The sequence below is a fragment of the Petaurus breviceps genome, unplaced genomic scaffold (genome assembly GCF_028583685.1).
Source record: "Petaurus breviceps papuanus isolate PSGF00001 unplaced genomic scaffold, PetGlider_PUasm1.0 187, whole genome shotgun sequence".
Classification (NCBI taxonomy): domain Eukaryota; kingdom Metazoa; phylum Chordata; class Mammalia; order Diprotodontia; family Petauridae; genus Petaurus; species Petaurus breviceps.
Genome location: NW_027185799.1, coordinates 12,740,041 through 12,753,195, shown reverse-complemented (window position 1 = coordinate 12,753,195; position 13,155 = coordinate 12,740,041). Strand labels below are relative to the sequence as shown.

At 36.5% G+C, this 13,155-nt stretch overlaps 1 protein-coding gene across 1 annotated transcript in view; it reads left to right on the top strand.

The window, feature by feature from the left end:
- Positions 1 to 13,155, top strand: part of CNTLN (centlein) — a 492,075-nt gene that overhangs the window by 18,325 nt on the left and 460,595 nt on the right. The window contains exon 3 of the mRNA XM_069090553.1: positions 260 to 348. Within this exon, the coding sequence (XP_068946654.1) occupies positions 260 to 348 (89 nt within the window). The remainder of the gene's footprint in view (positions 1 to 259; positions 349 to 13,155) is intronic.

Genomic DNA, 13,155 nt, shown 5'->3' with positions numbered 1-13,155 from the left:
TGAGTTCAAATATAGCCTCAGACACTTATAGCTGTATAACCTGGGCAAGTCACTTAAATTTGTTGGCCTCAGTTTCCTCACTTGTAAAATGAGCTGGAAAAGGAAATGGCAAACCACTCTGATATCTTTGCCAAGAAAACTCCAAAGGGGGTCATTAAGAGTTGGACATGACTCAACGACAAGAATTCCTTAATCTGTAGTTGTTGCATTGGAAAGCATGATATTTAAAATAAGACATTTCTTTTATTTTTCCTTTAAGGCTGACAAAGAATTTGTGTGGTCTTTGTGGAAACACCTCCATGCAGCAAACCCAGATCTCACAGAAGCAGTTAGTCTGGTTGTGGAAAGGTGAGTCCTAGGATTATTTCGAATAAATATTTGGTTTAAAGTACTACTCTAATACCTCACTGTGGCATGGAGGTCATACTGAGTTCTTTAAGGTAATTCTAATTAACTTCAACTTTTTGGCAGATTCTCCCGAGCTGGAAGAGCTTTGAGGAGAGGCTTGGTGATGAACTCTGTAATTTCAGACCAGCCTAATCATTTTGAACAGGCTAATCACCAAATTGACTATACAGTGGTGAATTTTCTTGGCCACAGTAAATTATAAAGGACATTTACTAAGAGAGATGGTGATCTGTGTCAGTGGAAGAAATGTCTGCACTGTTGAAATTTTTGAAGTATTAAAGAAATTAATTTTATTTGCATTTTTCTTTCAGTGTTTAAAAAAATCATTCTGGTATGTGAAGTAGGTTTTTTAAAGTATGTATTTTTAATTTTTTTTTCATTTTTCAAATGCTTCATTAACTTCTGATTTACATCATTCATTTCTGCTAGATTTTGAGTTACAAATTTTCTTCCCGTTTTTCCCCTACCTACCACCCCAAAATAGCAGTCCCACATGATATCTCCTTCTCCAATCTGCTCTCTCTCATGTTTTCTCCCATTCCCCTTTTGACTTTTCCAGTAGGGCATGGTGGATCTCAATGTCCCAGTGCCTGTATATCTTATTTCCCAATTACATGTAAAACAGTATTAATAATAGTGTGTATATATATATATATATATGTATATATATATTTAAACATTTGATTTTAAAACTTTGAATTCCAGATTCATTCCCATCCTCCCTTAGCAGCCACCCTTACTGGGAAGATAAGCAGTTCAGTATAGGTTGCACATGTGTAGCTAATGCAAAACAATAACATAGTAGATATATTGTAAAAGACTGACCATATTTCCCTCCCTCCTATCCCACCTCCCACTTATTCTTTTCTCTACTTTGACCCTGTCCTTTTTCAAACTTGGATGCTTCCAACTTCCCTCCCCCCAAGCCTGCCCTCCCTTCCGTCATCCTCCCTCTGATCTACTTTCCCCCTACTCTCCTATAGGGTGAGATACCCTATTTAGTGTGTATTTCATTCCCTCCCCATGCCAAATTCAATGAGAATAAGGTTAACCCATTCCCTTTTGCCTTCCTATTCTTCCCCTCCATTGTAACCATTCTCCCTTGCTTCTTCTTTATGAGATAGTTTACCCCATTCTGTCTCTCCCCATCTCCTATCATTATATTCTTCTCTCACCTCTTAATTTCACCTTTTAAGTATCATCCCTTCCTGTTAAATTGGTCCTGTGCCCTCTATCTATGTATACCTGTAAACATATATACACACATTCACATATGTATTCATATGCCCATATACCCTCATATACATACATACATACATACATACATATATATATATATATATATATATATATATATATAATTCTATTCCCTTCAACTATTTTCAAACTGAGAAAAGTTTCATCAGTTACAATTATTGTTTTTCCATGTAGGAATGTTAATAGTTCAACTTTGGTAAGTTCCTTATGATTTCTTTTCCCTGTTTACCTTCTCATGCTTCTCTTGCTTCTTGTATCTGAATGCGAAATTTTCTATTCAACTCTGTTTTTTTCATCAAGAATGCTTGAAAGTCCTCTATTCCAATGAATGACCATATTTTCCCCTGAAACATGATACTAAGTTTTGCTGGGCAGGGGATTCTTGGTTTTAATCCCAGCTCCTTTGACCTCCAGAATATCATATTCCAAGCCCTTCAATCCTCAGTGTAGAAGCTGCCAGATCCTGGGTTATCCTGATTGTGTTTCCACAGTATTCAAATTGTTTCTTTCTGGCTGCTTGTAATATTCTCTCCTTAATCTGGGAATTCCGGAACCTGGCTATAATATTCCTAGGAGTTTTCTTTTTGGGATCTTTTTTAGGAGGTGATTGGTGGATTCTTTCAACCTCTGTTTTGCCCTCTGGTTCTAAAACATCAGGGCAGTTTTCTTTGAGAACTTCCTGGAGGATGATTTCTAGGTTCTTACTTTGATCATGGCTTTCAGGTAGTCCAATGATTTTTAAATTATCTCTCCTGGATCTATTTTCCAGGTCAGTGGTTTTTCCCAGGAGATATTTCACATTGCCTTATGTTCTTTCATTTGTTTGGATCTGTTTAACAGCATCTTGATTTCTCATAAAGTCATTAGCTTCCATTTGCTCCAATCTAATTCCGAAGTAATGATTCTCCTCATTGAGCTTTTGAGATTCTTCTTCCATCTGGCAAATTTGGCTTTTTAAGGCATTCTTCTCCTCATTGCCTTTTTGAGCCTCTTTTGCCATCTGAGTTAGTCTATTTTTAAGGTGTTATTTTGTTCAGTTAAAGCAAGAGTAATTACCCTTCAGACTTGTCGCTTGGTAGTGTACCTTGGGGAGGCAGGTGCCATTTGGTCTTCCTGTCACTGTGCTTTTGCTTTTAATGTATACGTTCCCATATATTTCCCTGGCTTGAAGTCTCTAGGCGCAGCTCAGGTGCCACTTCTTCTATGAAACTTTTTTATTTTTTAAGCAATCGGGGTTAAGTAACTTGCTCAAGGTTACACGGCCAGTTATTTCTGGGTGTGGTTCTGAGTGTCTGAGCCCGGGATTTGATCTCCAGGTCGTCCCAACACTGGAGCCGGTACTCTTACTCGCTGAGCCACCTGGCCACCCCTCTAATGAAACTTTCTTGACAGCAACCCCTCCCACCCCATAAGTAATGTTTCCTTCTTTTTTTTTTGATAGTTTTCCTGTATCTGTCATTTGGACTTATCATAGTTCTCTATATGTCATAGCTGTTTGTATACATACCATTTTCTTTCATTAGATTGTAAGCTTCTAGAAAGGAGTGTCTATGCCATAGTTTTTATTTTTAATTTTTTTTAATTTAATAAATTAATTTATTTACTTGTAGTTTGCAACATGCTGTTCCACAAGCTTTTGAGTTACAAATTTTCTCCCTTCCCTCTCCTCCCCCCATGGTGGCATGCAGTCTTATATAGCTTCTACAAATGCCTTTACATTAAACATTAGTCAAGTTGTAAAGGAGGATTGTAACCATGAGAATGAACAATGAGAAAGTAGAAGCAAAACAAAACAAAACAAAAAAAGAGAGAGAACAAGTAGTTCGCTTCAATCTGTATTCAGACTCTGTAATTCTTTCTCTGGATGTAGATAGCCCTTTCCATCATGAATCTTTTGAAGTTGTCTTATAGTCTTGCATTGCTGAGAGGAGCCCAGTCTATCAAAGTTAATCATCACAGATACAATGTGTCTGTAATTGTGTACAAAGTTCTCCTGGTTCTGCTCCCCTCACTCAGCATCAGTTTTTGTAAGTCTCTCCAGGTTATTATAAAGTCCATCTACTCCTCATTTCTTTGCTTTTTTTTTTTTGGAAGGCAGTTGGGGTTAAGTGACTTGCCCAAGGTCACATGGCTAGTTTTTTTTGTGTGTGTGTGTGTTGTGTCTGAGGCCAGATTCGAACTCAGGCCCTCCTGACTCCAGGGCTATTACTCTATTCACTGTGCCACCTAGCCACCCCTCATCTACTCCTTATTTCTTATGGCACAATAGTATTCTATTACATTCATATACCACAACTTGTTTAGCCATTCCCCAATTGATGGGCATCTCCTTGATTTCCAATTCTTTGCCACCACAAAAAGAGCCGCTGTAAATATTTTTGTACATATGGGTCCTTTTCCCACTTGTACGATCTCTTTGGGATACAGACCTAGAAATGATAATTGCTGGATCAAAGGGTATATCCCTTTGGGCATAGTTCCAAATTGCTTTCCAGAATAGTTGGATCAGTTCTCAACTCCACCAACAATACATTAGTGTTCCAGTTTTCCCACATCTTCTCCAGCATTTATCATTTCCCTGTTTTATCATGTTAACCAATCTGACAGGTGGGATGTGGTACCTCAGAGTTGTTTTGATTTGCATTTTTCTATCAGTAGTGATTTAGAGCATTTTTCATATGCTTATAGATATCTTTAATTTCTTCCTTTGACAACTGCCTGTTCACATAGTTGTTTTTATATGCTTAATAAGCCTAGTCACTTAGGCTTACAAATTTGTGTCATCTTGAATTCCTCAATCATAATCACCCCAACTGTATATATAATCTGTTGTCAAATCTTGTTGTTTCTACTTTCACTATATCTGTCATATCTGTCCCCTTCTCTTCACTCTACACTCTTTACTAGCTACCACCCGAATACAGGCCTTTATCATTTCTTCCCTATAAAATTGTAATAACATTTTAATTGGTCTCCCTGTTCTTAAGTCTTTCTCTACTCCATTCCATCCCCTACTTCTTTTCCAAAGTGATCAGGTTTAGATTTTTTTTTCAGGTTTAGATTTTTCTTTTGAGGTTTAGATTTATTACTCCCTTCCCCCCTCAATAAACTCCACTCCCTTTTTCTTATATCCAGGACAAAATACAAAATCTTCTGTGTGTCATTTAAAGCCCTTCTCAATATGGACTCTTCCTAGGTTTCCTTCTTAGTTTTCATTCCCCTCCTCACACTTTATAGTCAGATTACATTGGCTTGCTGGTTCTCACACATGACAACTCCCATCTTCTGATTCTCTGCCTTTGCATTAGCTGTACTTCATGTGTTCAATATTTTCTTTCATCACTTTTGCCTCCTAGCTTCTCTAGCTTCCTTAAAGACTTATTCAAATTCCACCTTCTATAGGAAGCTTTGCCCAATCCCCCATGGTTGTCCCTTCCCCTTGAGATTATTTGCTGTCTGTACTATATAGCTTGTTTATTTAAATTGTTTACATGTTGTCCACACCTTAGAATATGATCTCCTTGAGGGCAGGGATAGTTTTTCTTTTCTTGTATGCATGATGCTGTAAAATTGAAAATTGATTTTAATTCTATTTTTAAGGCTTAGTAAAATTAGATTTAATATTACTCTTTGGGACGGCTAGGTGGTGCAGTCAATAGAGCACCAGCCCTGGAGTCAGGAGGACCAGAGTTCAAATCCAGCCTCAGGCACTTAACACTTACTAGCCGTGTGACCTTGGGCAAGGCACTTAACCCCAATTGCCCTGCCCTCCCACCTTAAAAAAAAAAAGAAAAAATATTAATCTTTGCTATAAGTTTTGCTCAGGTAACCTCAGGCTACTTATCATGTTCTTATCTTGTAGCTTTATTCTCCTGGGCAGCTAGGTGGTAGAATGTCAGGCCTCGAGTCTGGAAGACTTATCTTCCTAAATTCAAATTTGGCCTCAGATTTTTACCAGCCGTGTGACCCTGGGCAAGTCTCTTAACCCTGTTTGCCTCAGTTTCTCATCTATAAAATGAACTGGTGAAGAAAATGGCAAACCACTCTTGGTCAAGAAAATTCCAAATGGGGTCACAAAGAGTAAGACATAACTGAAAATGACTGAAGGACAACAGCAAAGTTGTATTTCCACTCTTGCAACTTCATCCACCAAATACTTTCTGGGGAAAGATCAAGGTTAATTGAAACTATTGTGGACTAATCCCATAGTCTGCAGACTAGTCCTATTACCTGAGGACTACTCCTGTCTCCTGCATACTACTTTCATTTCCCAAGGCAGGATTTTCTTGCTTTTGTCTTGTGATCTGAATCATATATCTTCTTGTGGCTAAGGGGCTTTTTTAGCAGAGGAGGTTCGAGCAAAAATAATACCAAACAGAGGATCTGAGGGTTTTTTACTTTCTGACCATTCAGAATGAGACACATCTTTGTAGCTTGAAATTTTGCTCTGTCATCTTGTTAATTACTATAAAATGCCTCATCATCCATCAGTGGTGTCCCTGGCATTATTGAGGTAGCCATTGACCCTCTTTGTTAGTTCATTTGTGCTATAGTAATAAACTGATAGTGCTTGGAAGGCCTTACCTCAGACTACCTTGTTTACAATCATGACAATTGGGGGCTTATCTGGGATTAGGGGCTCCTAGGGTCCTTGAAACAGCCTCTGAGGAAACCCTGACCCCTCCCAACTCCTTGGTGATGTTTCTTACTTGGAGGGGGTACTCTTCAATCAAAACTACAGTGGAGAACTCACACTCCCCTCAATCTCAATTCTTTGAGCTGGGGTAAGCATTCTGTTGAGAAAAGTTGCAACTTTGTTTATGTCTGTCTTGGGGTACTGTTTGTATTCAGTTTGATAATAATTGATGTTATAAAGTCTGGCAAATTCCCCTAAGGAGCTTAAAAACCCTTGAGAAATTTTTTCCTACTTCAAGGGGAAACTCTTGGCTTACGACAAGAAAGATTAATATTGTTTCATGGAATTCTTAAACATTACAAAATTTATTTTCTCTAAGGGGGCCCTTGGTTCAGCCAGGAGATTGGGGTTGTAACTTTTGAAAAATTCTTTCTTAAAGGGGGAATCTTAGTTTTAAAGGTCAGAGAGATACATACTTCTCATTTAAGGAAAGGATTAGAAAGAGGGGATAAAATAGAGCAAAATATTGCTAAGATGTATGTCTTAAAATTGACATGAAAAGCGATTTTTTTTTTGTGTATGCACACTGATTTCTTTTTGAAGCTTCATCACTGGTATTTACTGTCTGAGTTGCGATTCTCACTTCATCATATTTATATTACTGATAAGAGAGAGATGGTCTCTAGGTTTTGCCCTAAATACTGTCCTCCATTAGCTCATAGTCTTTGGAAAAAGGACTCAACCTATGGACATCCACACATACCATGAGGGTGTATGGCACTATTAACCTAGTTGTAGAAGGCAAGGGTCAGTAGTGGAACCCTGCATGCCCATCAGGAGGAATTCATTTGTACCAAAATTACTCACATATCTGGGCAACCTGTGAGTTTTTTCCTTAGCCATCAGCTTACTAAAACAGTCCACCAATTTCAATGCCATGAACTGTCAGAGGGACTGTTAGGCACTCCTGAACCTTTATTAGATCTATGAACCAAGGACCAGGTGTCTGACCAGGCTGCTCAGCTGAACCACGTGGGCCATTGTTTTGTGCCTATGAAAAGTAAGCATAGATAAAAGCGTAGACCATAATGAACCTTAAACACAAACTGGTCATGAATTGATTGTCTTTATGAATGTTAAACCTTTGTGGTCTCTCAAAACTGTAGTTTGTTTTAGGAGAAGAAAAGATTATATACAGACTGCTTTTATTGTTTTAGGGAGGGAGCTCCATTTTTTTCACTGTAGTTTTAAAAGTGTCGGACTGTAAGAAATCAATTTCAGTAGAATTTCAAAGACAGTTTACGATCTGAACTTTCTTTTTGACCTCAAAAGGAGAGAAGTTTGTTTAAATCAAGGAGTGACTTGAGGGTGAGTGAAACTTAATCCTTACTTTTAAGTAGCTTAAGTAAAATAGATTTTAAATATTAGAAATTATAAATCCATATTTAATTGGGTTATGAGATGAAATTTTGTAAATTATGGCTACTTGTGCTGTCCATCTTAGGATTTAGAATATTTTTCAGTTACTAGAAGAACCTTTAAAAAAATAGATTTCGCTAAGATAGCACAAAGCATTAAGCAGGTCTATACTGAGCATGTGTAAAAATGAGATTTTAAATGACATTATTTGATTGTAAAACCAGAGATGATTTTACTTGATTTAAGGTGAGATGTGTTCTCCATTAGGGTAATTATAGTAGAGTAGAACTTAATATAAAATGCAATTGCCATTTGACATCAAGAAATTTATTGGTTGTATGACCATAGACATGTTATTTCACTTATGTTTATCTCAGTTTGTTAATATATAAAGTGGATAAAAATAGTACCTACCCCCAGGATTGTTGGGAGGACCAATGGTTGTGAAGTTGTGAAGAGCTTAGTAGCATAGTGCCTAAATCATACCATTTGTCAGATACTATATCAATGTTGGCTATTGTGATTACTTCATTCTCAGTGCTCCATTCTAAATAATTATATAGTAAGATTTAGATATGACTTCTACATGATACCATAAGTGTTTTCTTTTATTGTGCAAATTGGGAATCGCTGTATTAGATATTAGTGTAGTCATAACCCTTCTTAAAATTCTCAAGGACTATGATTTCAGAAAGTGAAGGCATTCCATGTCAGAATGGTAGCTGACTCCTTAGACCTTTTTGCCTGGGTGAAAAATCAAAATACCCTACCTAGGATTGTAGAGTGAGGAACTTAAACAAAAATGGCTTATAATATTTAGCCCAGTATACTTTGAACTGACCTAACGATAACAGTTGTGAGTTTAAACCAGTAGAGCCTTATATGTATTTCCCAGTAATTTTAATGTGAGATTCCTTTGTCTTATGTGACTTCATTTACAAAGAGGTATATCTTCCTATTAGGGTAATTAGTCAGAACTTATTACCATTCTTTGTCACCACTGTTTTCCAGGTTAAAGGGATAAGTAGTAACATCAGCTCCCCAGGTTTGTCCCAAGTTTTTTGTTGTGCTGGTTGTGTTTTTAATGAAATGTATTTTGTGCCAATACTTTTCTAAGTTATAAGGATTGTGAACTTAAAAGTCACTTGTGATAGAATGAATGGCTATGAAGATGATTTGGAAACACATTTACCTACACTGCTATCATTTAGACTTCTTATGGCATTTGTGTCATGCTCATGTTGTAATTGTGTTTCTGTTGTGTCTCTGAGATGTCTGATATTTGAATGGAAATAGTACCTTGTTGATAAAATTCTGTTACATTCATCTCTTCAGGTTTACCTGCAGAGAGTATCAACTCTGCTTACCAAAACCTTACTGATTACAAGTTGTAAAATTGCTGAGTACCAGCAGCCAGCCACAATGAGAGAGTATTTAGTTTTTTGGACTGCCATTCAACCCTTATGAAATTATATCTGTTAATATATTGGAGTCAGCCATCATTCTACTTACTCTGAGATTTTGCTATTTGAGATAGAAATTTGTTGGACCATAACTTGACATTGCTCTGAGTTTTGATTCGAGGTATGTGAAATCACCAATACATCTAAAATGTTCAAAGAAATGTCATGTGCTGTAGTCTGTTTACTATAGGTAGTATCTGTGCCTGGGAAAGGTTGAGGAGACAGATCTTACCATGGCCTAAGTAGAATCCTCTTGACTTAGTTTCCTAAACAAGAAATTTTCCCTAGTCAGTCATAAGCCTGTCTTTCATATCCTGTGAATAACGTTACACTTTCCTACATTATTGGCTTTCAAGTATCTTGTGCCTGAAGTCAGGCCGAGCTAGGGAAATATTTTTCTCCCTGCTATGTTTCCTTCCTCTTTTTTTTCTCCTTTTATATCAAGTTTTTCTGTCAGAGCAGGTGACCAGTAAGATATCTGAGTTACTGCTGGTTTATATTAAAAACACTAAGATGCCAGTAGGGAATATCAATTCCCTAACCTACTAAATAAAAATAATTTTTAAACTTGTCACCCACTTAAAAATCGTGTCTTCATTTATGAGAATGAGTTTTCTTTCAAACTGATACAGTGATACTATCTTTCCAAGGGAAGAAATTAGATAAAGATGTAAGATGTAAGCTAAATGTTAAGATAAAGATATAATGTAAATTTTTTTTCTTTTCAAATTTGAATGGAGTGAAAGATTTATTTTTTCAGAGCTTAATTGAAAACTGAAAGTTTTAATGTACCCTAATTTATATGTTTACTTATATGTTTACTTTGGTAAATATTAATCTTTACCATAATGACTCATTTTACAATGTTAGGTCCTCATGGATTTCTGCCTAGCATTCTTCCTTTAGCCTGTTGATAGTAATGTCCACACCAAGTACAAGATTGAGGTAATTCTAGATGAGATGTTAAAAATGTAAATTCTCTGAAATTTTGGGTAAATTATGGGTACCTAATGCTTGAGATGGTTATTGGAAAACCAAAATGAGGAGGGTGTACTAAATTGTATTGAGGTCTGTTTTGTAAAAGATCATAGCAGAAACACCTAAGAATCAGAACAAGAGAATCAGATCTAGGAGAACCCCCTCCCTTCAGAGGTGCTCTGAAAACAGGCCCAATTCCAGAATGTCCAAGAGGAGATGTTTTCAGAAACTGGAGGACTGTATGAGACATTTGGGCTCTAAGACATCATGCACTAATGAAATGAACACTGGGTATGGGTTACTAGGAAAGAGACTGAGTATGTACATCCTTCCCTGGAAGGGAAACTATCTGCATAGTTGAGCTCAACTATGATATGAGAGCTAAAATTAGAATTAGTGAAGAAAAAGAACAAATAGTCTCTTAGAAAAAAGATATGGCGTACATTTGGACATGCCTGAGCTGCTTAAAAAAGGAGTTGACACTTCTAAATGGTAAATAAACAACAGAAATGACTTTGAGACTGATTATAGTATTTTTATAGATACATTTAGCCAACATAAATTAATTGCCACAACAAGGAGAATAGAAGTACCCAAAAAACACCTTCATGTTTGAACTTAGGTCCTCTCGACTCCAGGGCTGTTGCTCTATTTACTGTTCCACCTAGCTGCCCCTTTCATTCAATTTTTTGATCATTATTTGTTCTGATATGTATTTCAAGGTTTTGTTGAAATGAGTATATGAGAGGCAAGTTGCTTGCCTCTTGCTCAGATGGCCATCTTGGCTGCGTGTTCCTATTCACTAGCACCACTATTATTTGATATAATACTAAAAACACTATACCACCAAAAAAATGGAATTAAGAGTATAAACATAGACAAAAAGAAGCAAAATTATTGCTTATAGTAGATGATGGTCTACTTAGAGAACTGTGAGATTTATATTAAAGTGCTATTGGAATAACTTTAGCCTAGTCGTGACATATATAGTAAACCCAAATAAATTATCTTTCTTTTTGTACATTGCCAATATCCAGTAGGAAAAAGTGGAGACATTCCATTCAAAATAACTATAAAATGTAATTTCTACTTGGGGCCCACCTATCAAGACACACAAAAATTTTCACAACTACAAAACACTTTTTACAGAAGTAAAGAGAGACCTAAATATTTGCAGGGATCTTACCTGGACATGGTTGGGCCATTCTAATATAATAAAGATGGCAAGCCCACCTAATTTAATTTACTTATTATACTACCCGAGAGTTATATCTTAGAATTAGGAAAAAAAATTGTTTCTAAGATCAAAAGGTTAGTCATTATAGAAATTTGAATCATACAACAGAAACAGTAGGCTGACATTTTTAGCTGAAAGGCAAGACATTTGGAGGGGAATAGTGTGAGATAAGATCAGAAAGGTTGATTGGGACTAGATTGTAGAAACTCCTGCATTATTATCTAATCCCTTCCCTTTCCCTTCATGTAAGCTATGTTACTGTTTTCCAAAAAAGATATGAAATTGTCCTTGAGACTTGATTGCCTCAGAGGCCTATAGACTCAGGTTTTTTTGCATTACTTCTTGGTCACTTTGATGTTACAAAATCAATGTGAGGATTTCCTGGAGGCTTGACTTGCAGACCACAAAGTATAATTGAGACAGGGGAGTTTTTGCTCAGGAGAAGCAACTTGTGGCTTCTTTAATGATTATCCATGTTGAATAGTCTTCTGCTGTGACATGAGTAAATATTCTTTTACTACCTCTTGAGTGATCTATGATTGTCCCATTTGCTTGTTTTCTTCATTCATTAAAAAAAAAAAACTTAGTTCCAAATTCTCTTCCTTCTTCCCACCTCTCCCCCACTATTGAGAAAGCAAGCAACATTATATCAATTATAAATGTGAAAGTATGCCAAACATATTTCCATATTAATCAGATTGGGAGAAAAAGGCCAAAAACCCCCAAGAAAAATAAAGTAAAAAAGGTAATCTACACTCGAATTCATCAGTTCTTTTCTTGGAGGAAGAATGTATTTTTTATTTCGAATCCTTGTTGTTTTGGATCATTTTCTTGGTGTAGCTAAGTCTTTGACAGATGATCATTGTTATAGTATTGCTGGTGCTCTACACAATATTCTCCTGGTCCTCATTTCACTCTGCCTCAATTCATACAGGTTTTTCTGAAACAATCCCGCTTGTTATTCTTTATAGCACAGTAGTATTTCATCACAATCATACAGTACAACTTGTTCAGCCATTCACCAATTCATGGGCATCACCTCAATTTGCAATTCTTTGTCATCACAAAAAGAGCTGTTATAAATATTTTTGTACAAATAGCTCCTCTTCCTTTTTCTTTGATCTCATTGGGATGGAGATCTAATAGTAGTATTGTTGGGTCAAAGGGTATCCATAATTTTATTACCCATTGGATATAATTCCAGAATAGTTGGACCAATTCACAACTCTTCCAGCAGTGCATTAGTGTGCCTGTTTTTCTACATCTCCTTCAGCATTTATCATTTCCCTTTTCTGTCCTGTTTATCTGTTAGGTGGAAGGTGGTAATTCAGAGTTATTTTAATTTTAATTTTTCTAATCAGTAGTGATTTAGAGCATTTTTTATGTGATTCTTTTTTTTTTTGGAGGGCAATTGGGGTTAAGTAACTTGCCCAAGGTCACACGGCTAGTTTGTGTGTGTGTGTGTGTGTGTTAAGTGTCTGAGGCTGGATCCAAACCCAGGTCCTCCTGACTCAGGGGCTGGTGCTCTACTCACTGCGCCACCTGGCCGCCCCTTTTTATGTGATTATTTAATAGCTTTGATTTTATCTTCTTAAAACTGCCTGTTCATATCTTTTGACTCTCAATTAGGGAATATCTCTTATTTTCATAAATTTGGCTTATGTCCTTATTTGAGAAATGAGGCCTTTATGAGAGAAATTCGCTATTCATTTTTTGCCCCAGTTTCCTGCTTTCCTTCTAATTTTGACTGCATTGGT